The 22816-nt window shown below is 47.4% G+C and overlaps 1 protein-coding gene and 1 long non-coding RNA gene across 8 annotated transcripts in view; both read right to left on the reverse strand.

Moving 5' to 3' along the window:
* The window catches only part of LOC145549310 (uncharacterized), a 12678-nt gene extending 11887 nt beyond the window's left edge, over positions 1-791 (reverse strand). Inside the window, exon 1 of the long non-coding RNA XR_014085220.1 lies at positions 1-791. This exon is cut by the window's left edge and continues 1255 nt beyond it. This is a non-coding gene — a long non-coding RNA (uncharacterized LOC145549310).
* Positions 1-22816, reverse strand: part of sugct (succinyl-CoA:glutarate-CoA transferase) — a 75042-nt gene that overhangs the window by 16648 nt on the left and 35578 nt on the right. For 5 of the 7 annotated variants that reach the window (XR_014085210.1, XR_014085207.1, XR_014085208.1 and 2 more), the window contains exon 13: positions 10149-10212. Coding sequence is in view for 2 of the 7 variants with exons in the window: in XM_081601269.1 (XP_081457395.1) it covers positions 5169-5332; positions 10149-10212 (228 nt within the window). In the remaining 5 variants the exon portion in view is untranslated. Of the gene's footprint in view, positions 1-4320; positions 5333-10148; positions 10213-22816 lie in introns of those variants that run through there. The other 2 variants (XM_081601269.1, XM_081601268.1) reach the window with 1 other exon arrangement.

Genomic DNA, 22816 nt, shown 5'->3' on the forward strand with positions numbered 1-22816 from the left:
GGATCCTGGCTGTCAGAGTTCAGAACAAGGCCAGGGGGGTCCAGGGGGCCGGGAGGGGAGTTCTGGGGGGTTCGGACGGGTTCTGGGGGTCCGGAATGTAAAGAGCCCAGGATTCTAATTGGAGCGGGAGTCACGGCTGCTGCTCCGACTCAAAGAGGCTGAGAGTGAACTGACCCTGAAAACATCAGAGGATCCAAAATGGCGGTTCTGCTGAGAGCAGCAGTGGAACGGCCCGGTACCGGCTCCAGAACCAGAACCAGCAGATCATTGTGACCCGGATCAGAGGAGATCAATCATCTCAGAAGACGGTTTATGAAACCGTCTTTGCTCTTCATGATCTTCAGACTCTCCGTGTTTCTCAGGTTTGCTGCTGAATCTCTGCAGGCAGCAGGAAGCATTCCCACATCATGACGCTGCCACCGCCGTGCCTCAGCAGCCCTGAGATCAGAGAGCCAAACGTCATCGACCTGCTGGCTGGAGATCTTCCTGCTCTGGAAACCGGAATGGCTTCCTTCTCTGTCCAAAGCTCTTCTGGTCTGCTGGGGTTAGACTGGACCAGACCGGACCAGACCGGACTGGATCAGACAGGGCTAGACTGGACCGGACCAGACCGGACCAGACTGGATCAGACAGGGCTAGACTGGACCGGACCAGACCGGACCAGACTGGATCAGACAGGGCTAGACTGGACCGGACCAGACCGGACCGGACCAGACTGGATCAGACCGGACCAGACTGGACCGGAGTGGACCAGACCGGACCGGACCAGACTGGACCAGACCGGACCGGACCAGACCAGACTGGACCGGACAGGGCTAGACTGGACCGGACCAGACCAGACCAGACCGGAGTGGACCAGACCGGACCAGACTGGACCGGACCGGAGTGGACAAGACTGGACTGGACCGGACTGGATCAGACCGGACCAGACTGGACCGGACTGGACCAGACCGGACCGGACTAGACTGGACTAGACTGGACCGGACCAGACTGAACCGGACTGGACCGGACCGGACCAGACTGGATCAGACCGGACCAGACCGGACCGGACTGGACTAGACTGGACTGGACCAGACTGAACCAGACCGGACCAGACCAGACTGGACCGGACTGGACCGGACCAGATCAGACAGGACCGGACCAGACCAGACCAGACTGGACCGGACCAGACCAGACCGGGCTAGACTGTACTGGACTGGACCAAACCGGACAATACCGGACTGGACCAGACCAGATCAGACAGGGCTAGACTGGATCAGACCGGACCGGACTGGACCAGACCAGACCAGACCAGACCGGAGTGGACCAGACCGGACCAGACTGGACCGGAGTGGACCAGACCAGACCAGACCGGACCGGACCAGACCAGACCGGACCAGACCGGGCTAGACTGGACCGGACCGGACTGGACCAAACCAGACAAGATCGGACTGGACTGGACAAGACTGGACCAGATTTGACCGGACCTGACCTGACTGGAACGGACAGGACCAATTAGACCGGACCGGACCAGATAGCAGCTGCTTCAGATAGTTTTCCTTCTAGCAGTGGTGGCCATGGCTAACTAAAACGCTAGCTGCGCTAACCCTAAAGTGCTAATCATAAACATTATCTCTGCTAAAGCAACTCTTCTACATGGTGGAAGCTAATGCTAAAGCGCTATGCCACCATGTTAGTCAGTGGAAGCTAACGCTAAGACGCTATGCCACCATGTTATTCAGTGGAAGCTAACGCTAAGACGCTATGCCACCATGTTATTCAGTGGAAGCTAACGCTAAAGCGCTAAGTGAAGCAACAGCTGTGCTGTTAGCGGACATCGTCTCCTGATTTTTCTCTCCTCAGGTGGAAACTAAAAGTTCTGGACTGGACCAAACAGAACCTTCTCACAGCAGTCAGCCTCCTGAAGTTCTGCAGAACCTGCAGCTCCATCCTGGTTCTGTCAGGAAGCCCAGATCTCTCTGGTTCTGATCCAGAACCTGATGGACCTGTGGACTGGACCGGACCATCTTGATGCCACAGAACCGGGAAGCTTTCCTCCCTGGACCCATCACAGACCTGAGCGCCTCCTCAGGAACAATCTGGGCCTCAGAACCGTTTGGTTCTGTCCACCGGGCCGGACTGACCAATCAGGACAAAGTCTGCTGGATCCATCTTTGTCTGGTTTGCTCAGACACAACAGGAGAAGCTGCAGCCATGGCAACGGGCCGTACACATCCTGCCAAACACAGAGCTGCGCTTTGATTGGCTGCTGCAGCTTCTGCTGCGCTGATGAGGATCGCAGCTGCAGCAGAACCGGCAACCGGGCCGCAGCAGAACTGGCATCCGGGCCGCAGCAGGAAGAGGTTTCCTCACACACTCCCTGAGGAAACACGGGGGGAAGCCTGCGCCGTGTGTGTGTGTGTTTGTGTGTGTGTGTGTGTTTCCATCACACTGCAGCTGGACCTGCAGCTGGACCAGAACCAGATTCTGGAGCTGCCTGGTGCTGTTCAGCTTCAAGGTCAAAGTTCACGTCTGCAGAAACTGAAGTGTGTGAAGCTCTCATCTCTCTGCGTGCGTGTGTGTATGTGTGTGTGTTTGTGTCTGTAGTGATCAGAACCGGCAGCTCGGTTTCCCTCAGCTGTCGATGAATGTCTCATCGTCTGTCATCACAATCAGAACAAGAAACGATTCTGGTTCCAGCCAACAGAGAGGATCCAGGATCCAGATCCAGGTTCTGGTCCAGATCCAGGTTCTGGTCCAGATCCAGGTTCTGGTCTAGAACCCAGCAGCAGTTTCTGTTTCTCTCCTCTTGAAGTCTTGGTGTAAACTGGGCTGGTGGTTCATTTCCTGCGGTGAGCTCAGCTCCAGACAGAGTTCTGGACTTGTATAACCGGGTCTGGGTCGGACATCAGCGCCGGGCTTCCAGATGTTGGAACCGGAGCCGGCGGGTTACGTACATCCGGATTTCTCTGTCACAGCCCGAGTTCAGCGCAGAGGCAGCCAAGAAAGGAGCAGCTGCAGAACCAGAACCGCTTCTGAGGGAGACCCAACAGAACCGGAACCGCCGGCTCGTCTGGACGGAACCGGGGAGGTTCTGATCATCCCACTGCAGAGAGGAGCAGAGATGGAGAACCACTTCCTGCTTCCTGCGAGGAAGCTTCCAGCTAGTTTCCTGTCCCCCAGTGTCCCAAATGTCCAATAATGTCCCCCAGTTTCCCATAATGTCCCTGTGTCCCATAATGTCCCCCAGTGTCCCATAATGTCCCAGTTTCCCATAATGTCCCCCAGTGTCCCATGTTGTCCCAAATGTCCCCCAGTTTCCCATAATGTCCCATGTTTTCCCATAATGTCCCCGTGTCCCAAATGTCGCCCAGTTTCCCATAATGTCCCCCAGTGTCCCTTGTTCCTGTGTCCCATGTTTTCCCATAATGTCCCCGTGTCCCATAATGTCCCCCAGTGTCCCATAATGTCCCTGTGTCCAATAATGTCCCCCAGTGTCCCATGTTGTCCCAAATGTCCCCCAGTTTCCCATAATGTCCCTGTGTCCCATAATGTCCCCCAGTGTCCCAAATGTCGCCCAGTTTCCCATAATGTCCCCCAGTGTCCCTTGTTCCTGTGTCCCATGTTTTCCCATAATGTCCCCGTGTCCCATAATGTCCCCCAGTGTCCCAAATGTCCCCCAGTGTCCCATAATGTCCCTGTGTCCCATGTTTTCCCATAATGTCCCCGTGTCCCATAATGTCCCCCAGTGTCCCAAATGTCCCCCAGTTTCCCATAATGTCCCCCAGTGTCCCATAATGTCCCCCAGTGTCCCAAATGTCCCCAGTTTCCCATAATGTCCCCCAGTGTCCCATAATGTCCCTGTGTCCCATGTTTTCCCATAATGTCCCCCAGTGTCCCATAATGTCCCCGTGTCCCATAATGTCCCCGTGTCCCATAATGTTGCAGTGTCCCATGTTGTCCCATAATGTCCATACTGTCCCATGTTGTCCCTACAGGATACTTTACTGGAACTAAAACCCGTTTTATGCTCCAACATGTGGAACCAGACCAGTTGTTCTGTTTCCTGCAGTTCCTCCTTTATGCCACCAGGTGTCACCTTTCTGCCCGAACATCGTCCATCTGCAGGCCTCCTGTCTACAGAGTGACATTAGTGCCAAAGTTGAGACTTTTGCCCTCCAGCAGCCGCTTCCTGGTTGTGATCTATTGGAGGTTTCTAATAATAATAAACAAATATTCACAGATTAATAAATGTAAATTATAATAAACACTGAAAACATTTTCCAGAATAAAGTCTAGCTGACACTGGAGGACCCAGAAATCACCCTGGAGACCAAGTGATTCATTTTCATGATTTATGAAAATAATTTATTCAGCAGCAGGTTTACAGTCATGGAGTGTCAGTTTCTGAGGTTTTCCTTCCACAACGTTTTAAAGCATTTTAAAGGAGTGTAAAGGAGCAGATACACTAAGTTAAAGTGTAACTAACCAATAAAATAAACATGTCAAAAAGTTATTTTGGCCTTTATCTTTATGTTTTTGACATTTTTCTGTAAATTTGTTCATTATTTTACCTAAACCGTCTCAGTGCTGCCCCCCTCAGGTGGAACACTGTCTAAGCAGTTTAATTCTGCTGTTTGTTTAAAACGCTGCAGCTTTTCATCCTGATAGAAAACCACTCAGACACGCCCCCTGGTGGCGAATGAGGGGGTGGAACTAAAGCGTTTCCATGGCGACTGGCGAACGTTGCTGGATGGCGTTGGTCAGGTGAAGGTGTGATTATCAGCCACATGGACGCAGAGCAGAGCGGATCCACTGCGCTGACTGATGGCGGCCAGAAAGACTGCAGTGGATGGGAAGCTCGCTGTGGGCGGGGCTTAGAGGGGCTCAGCTTCCTGTGGGCGGGGCTTAGAGGGGCTCAGCTCCATGTGGGCGGGGCTTAGTGTAATTTAGCATGGTGTGGGCGGGGCTTAGTGTTATTTAGCATGATGTGGGCGGGGCTTAGTGTAATTTAGCATGATGTGGGCGGGGCTTAGTGTTATTTAGCATGATGTGGGCGGGGCTTAGTGTGATTTATTTAGCATGATGTGGGCGGGGCTCAGTGTAATTAAGCATGATGTGGGCGGGGCTTAGTGTGATTTAGCATGATGTGGGCGCTGCACATCAAGCTAAATGTTATCTTCAGCCGATCAGGACGCTTCATTCTGGGCCACCGCCCTGGACTCCAGCAGCTCCTTGATGACATCATCACTGTAGGACAAGGTGTCCCTCAGCACCTGGACCGTGTGCTGACCAATCAGAGGAGGAGGCGTCGGCCCGCTCAGGGGGAAGCTGCTGAAGCGGACGGCTGGACCTGAACACACACACACAGACACACACAGAGACACACACAGACACACACAGAGACACACAGACACACACAGAGACACACACAGAGACACACACACAGAGACACACACAGACACACAGAGACACACACAGACACACAGACACACACAGACACACACAGAGACACACACAGACACACACACACACACACACAGAGACACACACAGAGACACACACACACAGACACACACAGAGACACACACACAGACACACACACAGAGACACACACAGAGACACACACAGAGACACACCCTTTAATCAATGCAAACTCTAAGACGTTTCAGCCTTTAAACAGGCAGCAGAATAAAAACCTGGCGTTTCCTGAAGGTTTCATCTCTTTTGTCAACATGAATATTAGTCAGGCTGCTGCACATTTTACAAGAAACGTTACAAAGTAATGCAGGTTGTTGAAAGAGAATCAGCTGGTTGGACTGTTTGGTGCGGCTGGACACTCGTCACTGACTCCATATGAAATGTCCTGAAACTGATTTAAGACAGAAGGTGAATGAACCCGCAGCCCGACTCCACTCATCATTCACCTGTCGATTAGATCAGAAATCATCAGGAATTATTGATCCTTTTCACTCTGAAACTGATTCTGAATGGTGAGTCATGTTCTAAACACATGAACACATGAAGCTTCAGAAATGAACACATGAAGCTTCAGTAATGAACACATGAAGCTTCAGTAATGAACACATGAAGCTTCAGCAATGAACACATGAAGATTCACTAATGAACACATGAAGCTTCAGTAATGAACACATGAAGCTTCAGTAATGAACACATGAAGCTTCACTAATGAACACATGAAGCTTCAGTAATGAACACATGAAGCTTCACTAATGAACACATGAAGCTTCAGAAATGAACACATGAAGCTTCAGTAATGAACACATGAAGCTTCAGAAATGAACACATGAAGCTTCAGTAATGAACACATGAAGCTTCAGAAATGAACACATGAAGCTTCAGAAATGAACACATGAAGCTTCACTAATGAACACATGAAGCTTCACTAATGAACACATGAAGCTTCAGAAATGAACACATGAAGCTTCAGAAATGAACACATGAAGCTTCACTAATGAACACATGAAGCTTCAGAAATGAACACATGAAGCTTCACTAATGAACACATGAAGCTTCAGAAATGAACACATGAAGCTTCAGTAATGAACACATGAAGCTTCACTAATGAACACATGAAGCTTCACTAATGAACACATGAAGCTTCAGTAATGAACCATGAAGCTTCATAATGAACACATGAAGCTTCAGCAATGAACACCTGAAGATTCACTAATGAACACATGAAGCTTCACTACTGAACACATGAAGCTTCAGCACTGAACACATGAAGCTTCACTAATGAACACATGAAGCTTCAGAAATGAACACATGAAGCTTCAGTAATGAACACATGAAGCTTCACTAATGAACACATGAAGCTTCAGTAATGAACACATGAAGCTTCACTAATGAACACATGAAGCTTCAGTAATGAACACATGAAGCTTCACTAATGAACACATGAAGCTTCAGTAATGAACACATGAAGCTTCACTAATGAACACATGAAGCTTCAGAAATGAACACATGAAGCTTCACTAATGAACACATGAAGCTTCAGAAATGAACACATGAAGCTTCAGTAATGAACACATGAAGCTTCAGTAATGAACACATGAAGCTTCAGTAATGAACACATGAAGCTTCAGAAATGAACACATGAAGCTTCAGAAATGAACACATGAAGCTTCACTAATGAACACATGAAGCTTCAGTAATGAACACATGAAGCTTCACTAATGAACACATGAAGCTTCAGAAATGAACACATGAAGCTTCAGAAATGAACACATGAAGCTTCACTAATGAACACATGAAGCTTCAGAAATTAACACATGAAGCTTCAGTAATGAACACATGAAGCTTCAGAAATGAACACATGAAGCTTCAGCAATGAACACATGAAGCTTCACTAATGAACACATGAAGCTTCAGAAATGAACACATGAAGCTTCAGTAATGAACACATGAAGCTTCACTAATGAACACATGAAGCTTCAGAAATTAACACATGAAGCTTCAGAAATGAACACATGAAGCTTCAGAAATGAACACATGAAGCTTCAGCAATGAACACATGAAGCTTCACTAATGAACACATGAAGCTTCAGAAATGAACACATGAAGCTTCAGAAATGAACACATGAAGCTTCACTAATGAACACATGAAGCTTCAGAAATGAACACATGAAGCTTCAGAAATGAACACATGAAGCTTCAGTAATGAACACATGAAGCTTCAGTAATGAACACATGAAGCTTCACTAATGAACACATGAAGCTTCAGAAATGAACACATGAAGCTTCACTAATGAACACATGAAGCTTCACTAATGAACACATGAAGCTTCAGAAATGAACACATGAAGCTTCACTAATGAACACATGAAGCTTCAGTAATGAACACATGAAGCTTCACTAATGAACACATGAAGCTTCCAGTCAGAAATAAATGAGAATCTGCAGCAGAGGACAGGCTGTTTATTTCTGGACACTCAGACAATCAGCTGCTTTTAAAGATCAGCGCTAATGAGGCCAGATCTCACAGAGGGGGGGGGGGAGACGGGGGGCAGACGGGGGGCAGAGTGGGGGGGCAGAGGGAGAGGGGGGGGCTTCACGTGCCGAGTGTGTGTGTTGTTTTTACCACATAACTAACTTATTATCCTGTTCAATAAGCCTCAACGTGAACATCACACGGTCTGCGTGTGTCTGTGTGTGTGTGTGTCTGTGTGTGTCCATGTGTGTGTGTGTGTGTGTCTGTGTGTGTCTGTGTGTGTCCATGTGTGTGTGTGTGTGTGTGTGTGTGTGTGTGTCCATGTGTGTGTGTGTGTGTGTGTGTGTGGCTGTGTGTGTGTGTGTGTGTGTGTGTATGTGTGTGTCTGTGTGTGTCCATGTGTGTGTGTGTGTGTGTCTGTGTGTGTCCATGTGTGTGTGTGTGTGTGTGTGTGTGTGTGTTGTGTGTGTGTTTGTGTGTGTACATGTGTGTGTGTGTGTCCATGTGTGTGTGTCTGTGTGTGTCCATGTGTGTGTGTGTCCATGTGTGTGTGTCCATGTGTGTGTGTGTGTGTGTCCATGTGTGTGTGTGTGTGTGTGTCCATGTGTGTGTGTGTGTGTGTCCATGTGTGTGTGTGTGTGTGTGTCCATGTGTGTGTGTGTGTGTGTCTATGTGTGTGTGTGTGTGTCCATGTGTGTGTGTGTGTGTGTCCATGTGTGTGTGTGTCCATGTGTGTGTGTGTCAGGGTGTCAGGGTGAATAATGAATAACATTACGTAATCGTTTTATTCATCACATTTCTGTCCTTTTTCTGGTTCTGCTCCAAGATGGAGGAAGAGGAGGAAAGTTGATGAAGAGCGACAAAGGCTGCAGACTTTTATTCTGAAGGAGCCAGAGGTTCCTGAGAAGGGCTAGCTAACGCTAATAAACCAGTTTATAGAAGTTAAACTGAACCAGCAGATTATTGCTGGTAATCTCAGATTAGCCGGAGCGGCTAACGGCTCCAGATGATTTCAGAGGTCCGGTTCTTCCTGCTAAATGAAAACCCGACCAGAACCAGAACAAAGGGACGTCTCTGCCATGTTTGGACCTTCCTGGTTGTTTTGATGCTTCTGAACTGTGAGGAAACATTTTATCCTCGACCGGCTATTTTCATTTTCTGATCCGGGTCAGAACCGGATCAGAACCAGGTCCGACTACCAAACAGCCTGAAGTTTGTAGGGAATGATGGACTGGTCCAAACGAGGGGAAGCTGAGGCGTGAAGGTGAGCCTGAGGTCAGAGGCGGGTCGGAACCGGCTCTGGTCCGGAGACGGATCGGACCGTAAATCGTGAGGACAAACGGCTTCCTAAGTGGAAACTCGCAGAGATCCATCAACCGACGTCCCAGCGGACCGGCTCAGCTGCGGTTCCACTCACAAATATTTGTTTGTGGATCTGCGGTCGGGCCGGGCCGGGCCGGGTCAGGGGGCGTTCCCAGTGGAGAATCTGGTTCTGAGAGCCCAACACCATCAGGACCACGCTTCCTTAAGAAATGTCCCACCATGATTTAGACAGAGGGAGGAATCCGGACCAGAACCCAGTCCAACAAGAACCAGAACCGAACCCACAATTAGAACCACGACCGGAACCACGACCAGTAAGCTGGTGTAACGACAGAACATCAGCAGAACCGGAGGTCACATGACCCAAACACCTCAGGCAGCAGTGTGCGTGTGTGTGTGTGCGTGTGTGTGTGTGTGTGCGTGCGGGCGTGTGAGTGTGTGTGTGGCCGTGTGTGTGTGTGCGTGTGTTTGTGTGTGTGTGTGCGTGGCGTGTGTGCGTGTGTGTGGGCGTGTGTGAGTGCGTGTGTGTGTGAGTGTGGCCGTGTGTGTGTGTGTGTGCGTGTGGCCGTGTGTGTGTGTGTGTGTGTGTGCGTGTGGCCGTGTGTGTGTGTGTGTGTGCGTGGCCGTGTGTGCGTGCGTGTGGGCGTGTGTGTGTGCATGTGTGTGTGCGTGTGTGCGTGCGTGTGGGCGTGTGTGTGTGCGTGTGTGTGTGCATGTGTGTGTGTGTGTGAGTGTGGCCGTGTGTGTGTGTGTGTGTGTGTGTGTGTGTGTGTGTGCGTGGCCGTGTGTGCGGTGTGTGTGCATGTGTGTGTGCGTGTTTTTGTGTGTGTGTGTGTGCGTGTTTTTGTGTGTGTGTGCGTGGCCGTGTGTGCGTGTGTGTGCGTGTGCTGACCCGGCACGGCGATGCGTCCCGCCGTCGGATGCTCCATCTCCTGGATCAGTCCGTTGTGTTTCACCTGTAAACAGACAGACAGGTTGGTTCTGGTTCTGTTTGGGATAACCGGGTCTGGATTGGGCAGGAAGTTAAACTTCCTGTTTGTCTGTTTGGGTTTTCAGAACAGATCTGGAGGTTTGGGTCCAATCAGAACCAAGGTTCTGATTGAACCCGCTCTGGGTCCCAATGATGGATTTTCAACTCGACAGGAAGTCAACAGAACATGAGGACAGACTTCAAAATAAAAGCATGTAAATAAGAATTCTTGACAGTCAAGAACAAAATGTCACAGAGGTCAAAGTTCATCCACCTGAACATTATAGAGCCCTAAATGTCAGACATGAATACTAGACGCCCCAGTGAGCGCTGAGTCCTGCGTGACAGCGTCCGCCATCTTGAATGTGGCAGCAGGGGATCGGAGCTCATTAGAGGAACATTGTACGAACATTATAGGACATTAGAGGGACACCAAAGGGACATTAGAGGGACACTAGAGGGACACTAAAGGGACACTAGAGGGACATTACAGGGACACTAAAGGGACACTAATGGTACATTAGAGGGACATTAGAGCAACATTATAGGGACATTAGAGGAACATTACTCGGACATTAGAGGGACACTAGAGGGACATTATAGGGACATTATACGGACATTACAGGGACTTTAAAGGGACATTAAAGGGACAATAGAGGGACACAAAAGGTACATTAGAGGGACACTAGAGCGACACTAAAGGTACATTAGAGGGACATTAGACGAACATTATACAGACTTTAGAGGGACATTATAGGGACATTAGAGGGACACTAGAGGGACATTAGAGGAACACTAGAGGGACACTAAAGGTACATTAGAGGGACATTAGAGCAACATTATAGGGACATTAGAGGAACTTTACTCGGACATTAGAGGGACACTAGAGGGACATTAAAGGGACATTAGAGGAACATTATACGGACATTAGAGGGACATTATAGGGACATTAGAGGGACACTAGAGGGACATTAGAGGGACACTAGAGGGACATTAGAGGGACACTAGAGGGACACTAAAGGTACACTAGAGGGACATTAAAGGGACACTAAAGGTACATTAGAGGGACACTAGAGGACATTATAGGGACATTTGAGGGACATTAGAGGAACATTACTCGGACACTAGAGGGACTTTAGAGGGACATTAAAGGGACACTAAAGGTACATTAGAGGGACATTAGAGGAACATTATACAGACATTAGAGGGACATTATAGGTACTTTAGAGGGACACTAGAGGGACTTTAGAGGGACATTAGAGGGACACTAGAACATTATACGGACATTATAGGGACATTAAAGGGACACTAGAGGGACACTAAAGGTACATTAGAGGGACACTAGAGGGACACTAGAGGGACATTAGAGGGACACTAGAGGGACATTAGAGGAACATTATACAGACATTAGAGGGACATTATAGGGACATTAGAGGGACACTAGAGGGACATTAGAGGGACACTAAAGGGGCATTAGAGGGACACTAGAGGGACTTTAGAGGGACATTAGAGGGACACTAAAGGGACATTAGAGGGACATTAGAGGGACATGAACATTATACGGACATTAGAGGGACATTATAGGGACTTTAGAGGGACACTAGAGGGACTTTAGAGGGACATTAGAGGGACACTAGAACATTATACGGACATTAGAGGGACATTATAGGGACTTTAGAGGGACACTAGAGGGACTTTAGAGGGACATTAAAGGGACACTAGAGGGACATTATACGGACATTAGAGGGACATTATAGGGACATTAGAGGGACATTAGAGGGACATTATACGGACATTAGAGGGACATTATAGGGACTTTAGAGGGACACTAGAGGGACTTTAGAGGGACATTAGAGGGACACTAGAGCGACACTAAAGGTACATTAGAGGGACATTAGAGGAACATTGTACGAACATTATACGGACTTTAGAGGGACATTATAGGGACATTAGAGGGACACTAGAGGGACATTAGAGGGACATTAGAGGGACACTAGAACATTATACGGACATTAGAGGGACATTAGAGGGACACTAGAGGGACATTAAAGGGACACTAGAGGGACATTAAAGGGACATTAGAGGAACATTATACGGACATTAGAGGGACATTATAGGGACTTTAGAGGGACACTAGAGGGACATTAGAGGGACATTAGAGGGACACTAGAACATTATACGGACATTAGAGGGACATTATAGGGACATTAGAGGGACATTAGAGGGACATTATAGGGACATTAGAGGGACATTATAGGGACTTTAGAGGGACACTAGAGGGACTTTAGAGGGACATTAAAGGGACACTAGAGCGACACTAAAGGTACATTAGAGGGACATTAGAGGAACATTGTACGAACATTATACGGACATTAGAGGAACATTGTACGAACATTATACGGACTTTAGAGGGACATTATAGGGACATTAGAGGGACACTAGAGGGACATTAGAGGAACATTATACGGACATTAGAGGGACATTATAGGGACTTTAGAGGAACATTATACGGACATAAGAGGGACATTATAGGAACATTTGAGGGACATTAGAGGGACATTACAGGGACACTAGAGGGACATTAAAGGGACACTAGAGGGACATCAGAGGGACATTAGAGGGACACCAGAGGGACATTAGAGGGACACTAGAGGGACACTAAAGGTACATTAGAGGGACATTAGAGGGACACTAGAGGGACACTAAAGGGACATTAGAGGGACACTAGAGGGACATTAAAGGGACACTAGAGGGACACTAAAGGTACATTAGAGGGACATTAGAGGAACATTATAGGGACATTAGAGGAACATTACTCGGACATTAGAGGGACACTAGAGGGACATTAAAGGGACATTAGAGGAACATTATACGGACATTAGAGGGACTTTAGAGGGACACTAGAGGGACTTTAGAGGGACATTAAAGGGACACTAGAGGGACACTAAAGGTACATTAGAGGGACATTAGAGGAACATTATACGGACATTAGAGGGACATTATAGGGACTTTAGAGGGACACTAGAGAGAATTTAGAGGGACATTAAAGGGACACTAGAGGGACACTAAAGGTACATTAGAGGGACATTAGATATAGGGACATTAGAGGAACATTACTCGGACATTAGAGGGACACTAGAGGGACATTAGAGGAACATTATACGGACATTAGAGGGACATTATAGGGACTTTAGAGGGACACTAGAGGGACATTAGAGGGACATTAGAGGAACATTGTACGAACATTATACGGACATTAGAGGGACATTAAAGGGACACTAGAGGGACACTAAAGGGACATTAGAGGGACATTAGAGGGACACTAGAGGGACACTAAAGGGGCATTAGAGGGACACTAGAGGGACACTAAAGGTACATTAGAGGGACACTAGAGGGACATTAGAGGGACATTAAAGGGACACTAGAGGGACATTAGAGGGACATTAGAGGAACATTATAGGGACATTATACGGACTTTAGAGGGACATTATAGGGACATTAGAGGGACATTAGAGGGACACTAAAGGGACATTAGAGGGACACTAGAGGGACATTATAGGGACATTAGAGGAACATTATACGGACATTAGAGGGACATTAGAGGGACACTAGAGGGACATTAGAGGGACATTAGAGGGACACTAGAACATTAGAGGGACATTAGAGGAACATTATAGGGACTTTAGAGGGACACTAGAGGGACTTTAGAGGGACATTAGAGGGACACTAGAGCGACACTAAAGGTACATTAGAGGGACATTAGAGGAACATTGTACGAACATTATACGGACATTAGAGGAACATTGTACGAACATTATACGGACATTAGAGGGACATTATAGGGACATTAGAGGGACACTAGAGGACATTAAAGGGACATTAGAGGAACATTATACGGACATTAGAGGGACATTATAGGGACACTAGAGGGACATTGTACGGACATTAGAGGGACATTATAGGGATATTTGAGGGACATTAGAGGAACATTATAGGGACACTAGAGGGACATTAGAGGAACATTATACGGACATTAGAGGGACATTATAGGGACTTTAGAGGGACACTAGAGGGACATTAGAGGGACATGAGAGGAACATTATACGGATATTAGAGGGACATTAAAGGGACACTAGAGGGACACTAAAGGGACATTAGAGGGACATTATAGGGACACTAGAGGGGCATTAGAGGGACACTAGAGGGACACTAAAGGTACATAAGAGGGACACTAGAGGGACTTTAGAGGGACATTAAAGGGACACTAGAGGGACATTAGAGGGACATTAGAGGAACATTATAGGGACATTAGAGGGACTTTAGAGGGACACTAAAGGGGCATTAGAGGGACACTAGAGGGACATTAAAGGGATACTAGAGGGACATTAGAGGAACATTATACGGACATTAGAGGGACATTATAGGGACACTAGAGGGACACTAAAGGTACATTAGAGGGACACTAGCGGGACATTAAAGGGACACTAGAGGGACACTAGAGGGACATTAGAGGGACATTAGAGGGACACTAGAACATTAAACGGACATTAGAGGGACATTATAGGGACATTAGAGGGACACTAGAGGGACATTATAGGGACATTAGAGGAACATTATACGGACACTAGATGGACTTTAGAGGGATATTAAAGGGACACGAGAGCGACACTAAAGGTACATTAGAGGGACATTAGAGGAACATTGTACGAACATTATACGGACTTTAGAGGGACATTATAGGGACACTAGAGGGACACTAAAGGGGCATTAGAGGGACACTAGAGGGACACTAGAGGGACACTAAAGGTACATTAGAGGGACACTAGAGGGACACTAGAGGGACATTAGAGGGACACTAGAGGGACACTAAAGGTACATTAGAGGGACACTAGAGGGACACTAGAGGGACATTAAAGGGACACTAGAGGGACATTAAAGGGACATTAGAGGGACACTAGAGGGACATTAGAGGGACATTAGAGGGACATTAGAGGGACACTAGAGGGACACTAAAGGTACATTAGAGGGACACTAGAGGGACATTAGAGGGACACTAGAGGGACATTATAGGGACATTAGAGGGACACTAGAGGGACACTAAAGGGGCATTAGAGGGACACTAGAGGGACACTAAAGGTACATTAGAGGGACACTAAAGGGACACTAGAGGGACATTACAGGGACACTAAAGGGACACTAATGGTACATTAGAGGGACATTAGAGCAACATTATAGGGACATTAGAGGAACATTACTCGGACATTAGAGGGACACTAGAGGGACATTAGAGGAACATTATACGGACATTAGAGGGACATTATAGGGACTTTAGAGGGACACTAGAGGGACTTTAGAGGGACATTAAAGGGACACTAAAGGTACATTAGAGGGACACTAGAGGGACACTAGAGGAACATTGTACGGACATTAGAGGGACATTATAGAGATATTTGAGGCACATTAGAGGGACATTATAGGGACACTAGAGGGACATTAGAGGGACGCTAGAGGGACATTAGAGGGATGCTAGAGGGACACTAAAGGGATGCTAGAGGGACACTAAAGGGACATTTGAGGGACATTAGAGGAACATTACTCGGACATTAGAGGGACATTAGAGGAACATTATACGGACATTAGAGGGACATTATAGGGACTTTAAAGGGACACTAGAGGGACTTTAGAGGGACATTAGAGGGACACTAAAGGGACATTATAGGGACATTAGAGGAACATTATACGGACATTAGAGGGACATTATAGGGACTTTAGAGGGACACTAGAGATTAGAGGGACACTAGAGAGACACTAAAGGTACATTAGAGGGATACTAAAGGGACACTAGAGGGACATTAGAGGGACACTAGAGGGACATTAGAGGAACATTAGAGCAAAAGTATAGGGACATTAGAGGAACATTACTCGGACATTAGAGGGACACTAGAGGGACATTAAAGGGACACTAGAGGGACATTAGAGGAACATTATACGGACATTAGAGGGACATTATAGGGACTTTAGAGGGACACTAGAGGGACTTTAGAGGGACATTAGAGGGACACTAGAGGGACACTAAAGGGGCATTAGAGGGACACTAGAGGGACACTAAAGGGACATTAGAGGGACACTAGAGGGACACTAAAGGTACATTAGAGGGACACTAGAGGGACATTAAGGGACATTAGAGGGACATTATAGGGACATTAGAGGGACATTATAGGGACATTACACGGACTTTAGAGGGACATTATACGGACATTAGAGGGACATTAGAGGGACACTAAAGGGGCATTAGAGGGACACTAGAGGGACACTAAAGGTACATTAGAGGGACACTAGAGGGACATTAAAGGGACACTAGAGGGACACTAAAGGTACATTAGAGCAACAGTATAGGGACATTAGAGGAACATTACTCGGACATTAGAGGGACACTAGAGGGACATTATAGGGACTTTAGAGGGACATTAGAGGGACACTAGCGGGACATTAAAGGGACACTAGAGGGACATTAGATGAACATTATACGGACATTAGAGGGACATTATAGGGACTTTAAAGGGACACTAGAGGGACTTTAGAGGGACATTAAAGGGACACTAGAGGGACACTAAAGGGACATTAGAGGGACATTAGAGGAACATTATACGGACATTATAGGGACATTACACAGACTTTAGAGGGACATTATACAGAGATTAGGGGGACATTATAGGGACATTGGAGGGACACTAAAGGGGCATTAGAGGGACACTAGAGGGACACTAAAGGTACATTAGAGGGACACTAGAGGGACACTAAAGGTACATTAGAGCAACAGTATAGGGACATTAGAGGAACATTACTCGGACATTAGAGGGACACTAGAGGGACATTATAGGGACATGAGAGGAACATTATACGGACATTAGAGGGACAGTAGAGGGACTTTAGAGGGACATCAGAGGGACACTAGAGAGACATTAGAGGGACATTATAGGGACACTAGAAAGGGACATTATAGGGACACTAGAGGGACATTAGAGGGACATTAGAGGGACACTAGAGGGACAACACTAGAGGGACATTATAGGGACATTAGAGGAACATTAAAGGGACATTATAGGGACATGTGAGGCACACTATACGGACACTAGAGGGACATTAGAGGGACACTAGAGGGACATTAAAGGGACACTAGAGGGACATTATAGGGACACTAGACAGACATAGGGACACTAGAGGGACATTATAGGGACACTAAAGGGACATTAGAGGGGCACTAGAGGGACATCAGAGAGAGACTAGAGGGACATCAGAGAGAAACTAGAGGGAGACTAGAGGGACATTATAGAGACACTAGAGGGACATTTGAGACACTAGAGACACTAGAGGGACATTAGAGGGACATTATAGGGACATCATAGGGACATTAGAGGGACACTAGAGGGACATTATAGGGACACTAGACAGACATTAGATGGACATTATATGGACACTAGAGGAACACTAGAGGGTCATCAGAGACACTAGAGGGACATCATAGGGACATTAGAGGGACACTAGAGGGACATTATAGGGACACTAGAGGGACATTATAGGGACACTAAAGGGACATTATAGGTACATTAAAGGGACACTACAGGGACATTATAGGGACACTAGACAGACAGAGGGACATCAGAGACACTAGAGGGACATCATAGGGACTTTAGAGGGACACTAGAGGGACATCATAGGGACACTAGAGGGACATCATAGGGACATTAGAGGGACATTATAGGGAACTAGAGGGACATTCGAGGGACATTCTGGAACATGTTGGGACGCTCAGCCTCCTGCTACAGTTTATATTTATTTTAGTTTATTTGTCAGAACATTTCAGAACCAGGCAGATCAAAGACTTTACATCATAAAAACATCAAACAGTCATCAATTATGAAACAAACATTTAGTCCAGAAAGCTGCTTCTCCGTGTTTGGTTCTGGTTCTGAATGCAGAGCAGAACCAGAACCAGCAGGTTAATCCAGCAACAGCAGCAGATCTGTAATCTGTCCAGAGATTTATAAACTACCAGCAGTTAAAATCTCTCAGTGAAGGTCTGTAGAACTGGGTGGTGTAGAACCTGGTTATGTAGAACCGGGTGGTGTAGAACTGGGGGGTGTAGAACCGGGTGGTGTAGAACCGGGTTATGTAGAACTGGGGGGTGTAGAACCGGGTGGTGTAGAACCGGGTGGTGTAGAACCGGGTGGTGTAGAACCGGGTTATGTAGAACTGGGGGGTGTAGAACCGGGTTATGTAGAACCGGGTGGTGTAGAACCGGGTTATGTAGAACTGGGGGGTGTAGAACCGGGTGGTGTAGAACCGGGTGGTGTAGAACCGGGTTATGTAGAACTGGGGGGTGTAGAACCGGGTGGTGTAGAACCGGGTTATGTAGAACCGGGTTATGTAGAACTGGGGGTGTAGAACCGGGTTATGTAGAACTGGGTTATGTAGAACCGGGTGGTGTAGAACCGGGTTATGTAGAACCGGGTTATGTAGAACCGGATGGTGCGGAACTGGGTGGTGTAGTACTGGGTGGCGTAGAACTGTGGGGTGTAGTACTGGGTGGCGTAGAACTGGGGGGTGTAGAACCGGGTGGTGTAGAACTGGGTTATTTAGAACCAGGTGGTGTAGAACCGGGTTATGTAGAACCGGATGGTGTAGAACTGGGTGGTGTAGAACTAGGTGATGTAGAACCAGGTGGTGTAGAACTAGGTGATGTAGAACCGGATGGTGTAGAACTAGGTGATGTAGAACTGGGTGGTGTAGAACTAGGTGATGTAGAACCGGGTGGTGTAGAACTGGGTGATGTAGAACCGGGTGATGTAGAACTAGGTGATGTAGAACCGGATGGTGTAGAACTGGGTGGTGTAGAACCGGGTGATGTAGAACAGGGTGGTGTAGAACTGGGTTATGTAGAACCGGGTGGTGTAGAACTAGGTGATGTAGAACCGGGTGGTGTAGAACTAGGTGATGTAGAACCGGGTGGTGAAGAACTAGGTGATGTAGAACCGGGTGGTGAAGAACTAGGTGATGTAGAACCGGGTGGTGTAGAACTAGGTGATGTAGAACCGGGTGGTGAAGAACTAGGTGATGTAGAACCGGGTGGTGTAGAACTAGGTGATGTAGAACCGGGTGGTGAAGAACTAGGTGATGTAGAACCGGGTGGTGTAGAACTAGGTGATGTAGAACCGGGTGGTGTAGAACTAGGTGATGTAGAACCGGGTGGTGAAGAACTAGGTGATGTAGAACCGGGTGGTGAAGAACTAGGTGATGTAGAACCGGGTGTGGAAGAACTAGGTGATGTAGAACCGGGTGGTGAAGAACTATGTGATGTAGAACCGGGTGGTGTAGAACCGGGTGGTGTAGAACCGGGTGGTGTAGAACTGGGTGGTGCCACTAGCTTCCTGGTTTTAGTCAGAACTTCAGCAGCAGCGTTTTGAAACCACAGTAAATGCTTAAGTGACATTTGCATATTTTACACTCTAAAACATGTTGGATAACTAAAGATACAGGTGTGACGTCATTACCCTTCAGCACCAACAGGTGGCGCTGCAGCTGCAGAAACTTACAGGAAATTTGCTGTTTAGTTTTCAGTCTGTTTTTCTGCACAAATGCACTCTGCAGCTCTACGTTACAAATATCTACGTTACAAATATCTGCATCAGACCTCATTATATCGAACTCATGAACATCTTTAAAGAACTTAAACAGCTCAATCTCAACTCGCCGCGTCGATCAGACTATAACTTTACGTCAGGCTGAGTAGAAGTCAGACATACTGCCACCTGCTGGTGGGAGTTAAAAGTTTCTGATCATTTTTGAGGAAGATTATGCTAATGCACGAATCTGTAGATTCTGTATGACTTTCTGTGACCACAGAACCTAAAACCTGGAGAGACTGAATAAAATGAGCCAGCTGTTAATTAAATCACCAATAAACATCAGAAAAAATTCCAGAATATTAAGAAATTAACTTCCTTTGTGTTTGAAACGGCTTCCTGTGATGGACCAATCAAAACGCAGGAAAAAATGCAGCAACCAGCCAATCAGTGACGATCTCTTATCATTTAAAAAACAGTCAGACCATCCAGTTTTTGATCTCAGTATTTTTTAAACTAACATATTAACAGGATTGGAGAAGAAAAAAAGTTGATTAAAATGTTTTTTACGGATTTTTTGTCTGAAAATATTAAAACATCGGAAATGTCCGAAGTTTTGGAGCTGTGGCCGACAAGCGGCGCCATGGAGATGCCGAACTGACTGCTCCTGCAGCTCCGGGTCTCCCCATAAATCTGAAGATGAGGATGATGATGGAACCGAGTCTCCATGGCAACAGGCCCCGCCCACATCCTGTCTGTTTATACATGGAGCAATATGATTGCAAGCATGTGTGTGTGAGTAACTATCTGTTTGTGACGCAGGACATCATTACCTCCATATGCTCTCACACACACACACACACACACACACACACACACACACACACACACACACACACACACACACACCAGCGGTCAGAAACATCATTTTATTTTCCACTCAGTGGGTTTTTAATCTGATGAACTGAGAAATGAAGCGAAACAGCTTAGCTCTGCTTCCCCTGCAGCAGGCAGGGTGTCAGACTCCAGTCCTCTGCTGTCCTGCAGCTCTTAGATGAGCCGCAGGTACAAAACACCGGAATGAAACGGCTCCATCAGGTACAAAACACCGGAATGAAACGGCTCCATCAGGTACAAAACACCGGAATGAAACGGCTCCATCAGGTACAAAACACCGGAATGAAACGGCTCCATCAGGTACAAAACACCGGAATGAAACGGCTCCATCACCTCCTCCTGGTGTGGATCGGGGCTCCAGAGCCTTAATGACCTGATTATTCTGTTCAGGTGCTGCAGCAGAGGACTGGAGTTTGACACCTGTGCTCTACCGGGCCAGTCCATCAATACCGGGTTAGTCCATCAATACCGGGTCGGTCCATCAATACCAGGTCAGTCCATCAATACCGGGCCGGTCCATCAATACCAGGTCAGTCCATCAATACCGGGTCGGTCCATCAATACCGGGTCGGTCTCTTAAACACTGATAATCATTATCATTCTTCCCATTCTGACCCGATAGACCAGCTGGTGGTTCTGATTAGCATTAAGAGTGTAGGTTCTGGAGAACTCCTGAAGTTGGGTTTCACTCGTTTGGCTCTGGTTCTGGAGCTGGTTCTGAAACTGGTCGTAGTTCTGGACCCGACTCTGTAAATTCTGACCACAGAGATCTAAACTGGTTAATTCATTGGAAGCTGAAGGTTTTCTGAACTGGTTTCAGGCCTGTTTGGTTCTGGTACCAGGCCCGGTTCCGGCTCCCAGTGAAAATAAACCGGTGTTAGAGATTTTATTTGGCCCGGCTTGTGAAGTTGAACCCGGTTTGGACCCGTTTAGAGGTGTTTCGCTGGTTCTGTTCCGAGTTTAAACGCTACATGAACTCTAATTCAGCGTAAGCTAACGCTAAAGCAAAACACCAACATGGCATTTACTGGAAGCTAATGCTAGGGGGCTACATAAATGTCATATTTAGCAGAGGCTAATGCTAAATCACCATACCAACATGCTAATTAATGGAAGCTAACGTGCTACACAAACATTTAGTGTAATTTGGTTTCTGCACAGAAGATTAACTTCATTTAACTGAAACTTTACAAAACAACCAAGAAAATGAGCACTTTAAAAAGAACATAGGAGAAGCTAACAGCGAAGTTAGCAGTCAGGTTAGCTTGGCTGTTAGCTCAATCGCCTCGTTCTGACTTTTATTTGCACTTCAGGTTAAAGTGGTTCTAGTTCTGGGTCAGCTGTGCTGTGGGTCAGGATTAGTTCCCGGTCGGGGACATGGTGACGGTCTGGATGGTCTGCAGCTGATGGACCTTCAGACGCCGTCAGGACGTTTGGACCAACCTCCAGCGTCCCGAGGGACACGTTGGACTCCAGTTGAGAAACTGGGAAAACAAGCTGGGCCCAGCAAACCAGAACCAGAGACGGTCTGTGGGCGGTTAGTGCTCAGAGCTGGACCCGGTCTGAGAACAACAGCTGATCAAAGCAGAACCGCTCTGTGGTTCTGGGCCACGCGCCTCCTCCTCTTCCTCCTTCCCTCCTCTTCCTCATTTTCCTCTGTTTTATCTGTCAGGCTAATCTTACCTGAGGTAAAATCACCACGACAACCACAGGAAATGAGGTCATGTAGTTTGGGTCCAGCCAGGACCCGGTGAAGCTTCACAGAACCGGGTCTCGGACAGGAAGCAGTGACCCGGTTCAGCTGAACGGTTTCTGGAGTACCCCTGCTGAATGTTCGTTTTTGTCCAGGAAAGACGCTTTGGGTCGGCAGAACCCAACATTTCTGTCCTGAGACGAACAGAAGGAACCAGCGGAGGCCCTGGTTCTGATCCGAGCCGCTGAGCGGGCCTCGGCTCTGCAGCCAGAGCTCCTGCTGAGACCGGACCGGTTTCAGCTCAGCAGCATCTGGAGGAAGACTCAGCTACCGGGCTGACCTCATTAATCGCGACCCGACCCGTTTGTTCTGACAGC

The sequence above is a fragment of the Poecilia reticulata genome, chromosome 20 (genome assembly GCF_904066995.2).
Source record: "Poecilia reticulata chromosome 20, P_reticulata-male-v2, whole genome shotgun sequence".
In the NCBI taxonomy this organism is placed as follows: Eukaryota; Metazoa; Chordata; class Actinopteri; order Cyprinodontiformes; family Poeciliidae; genus Poecilia; species Poecilia reticulata.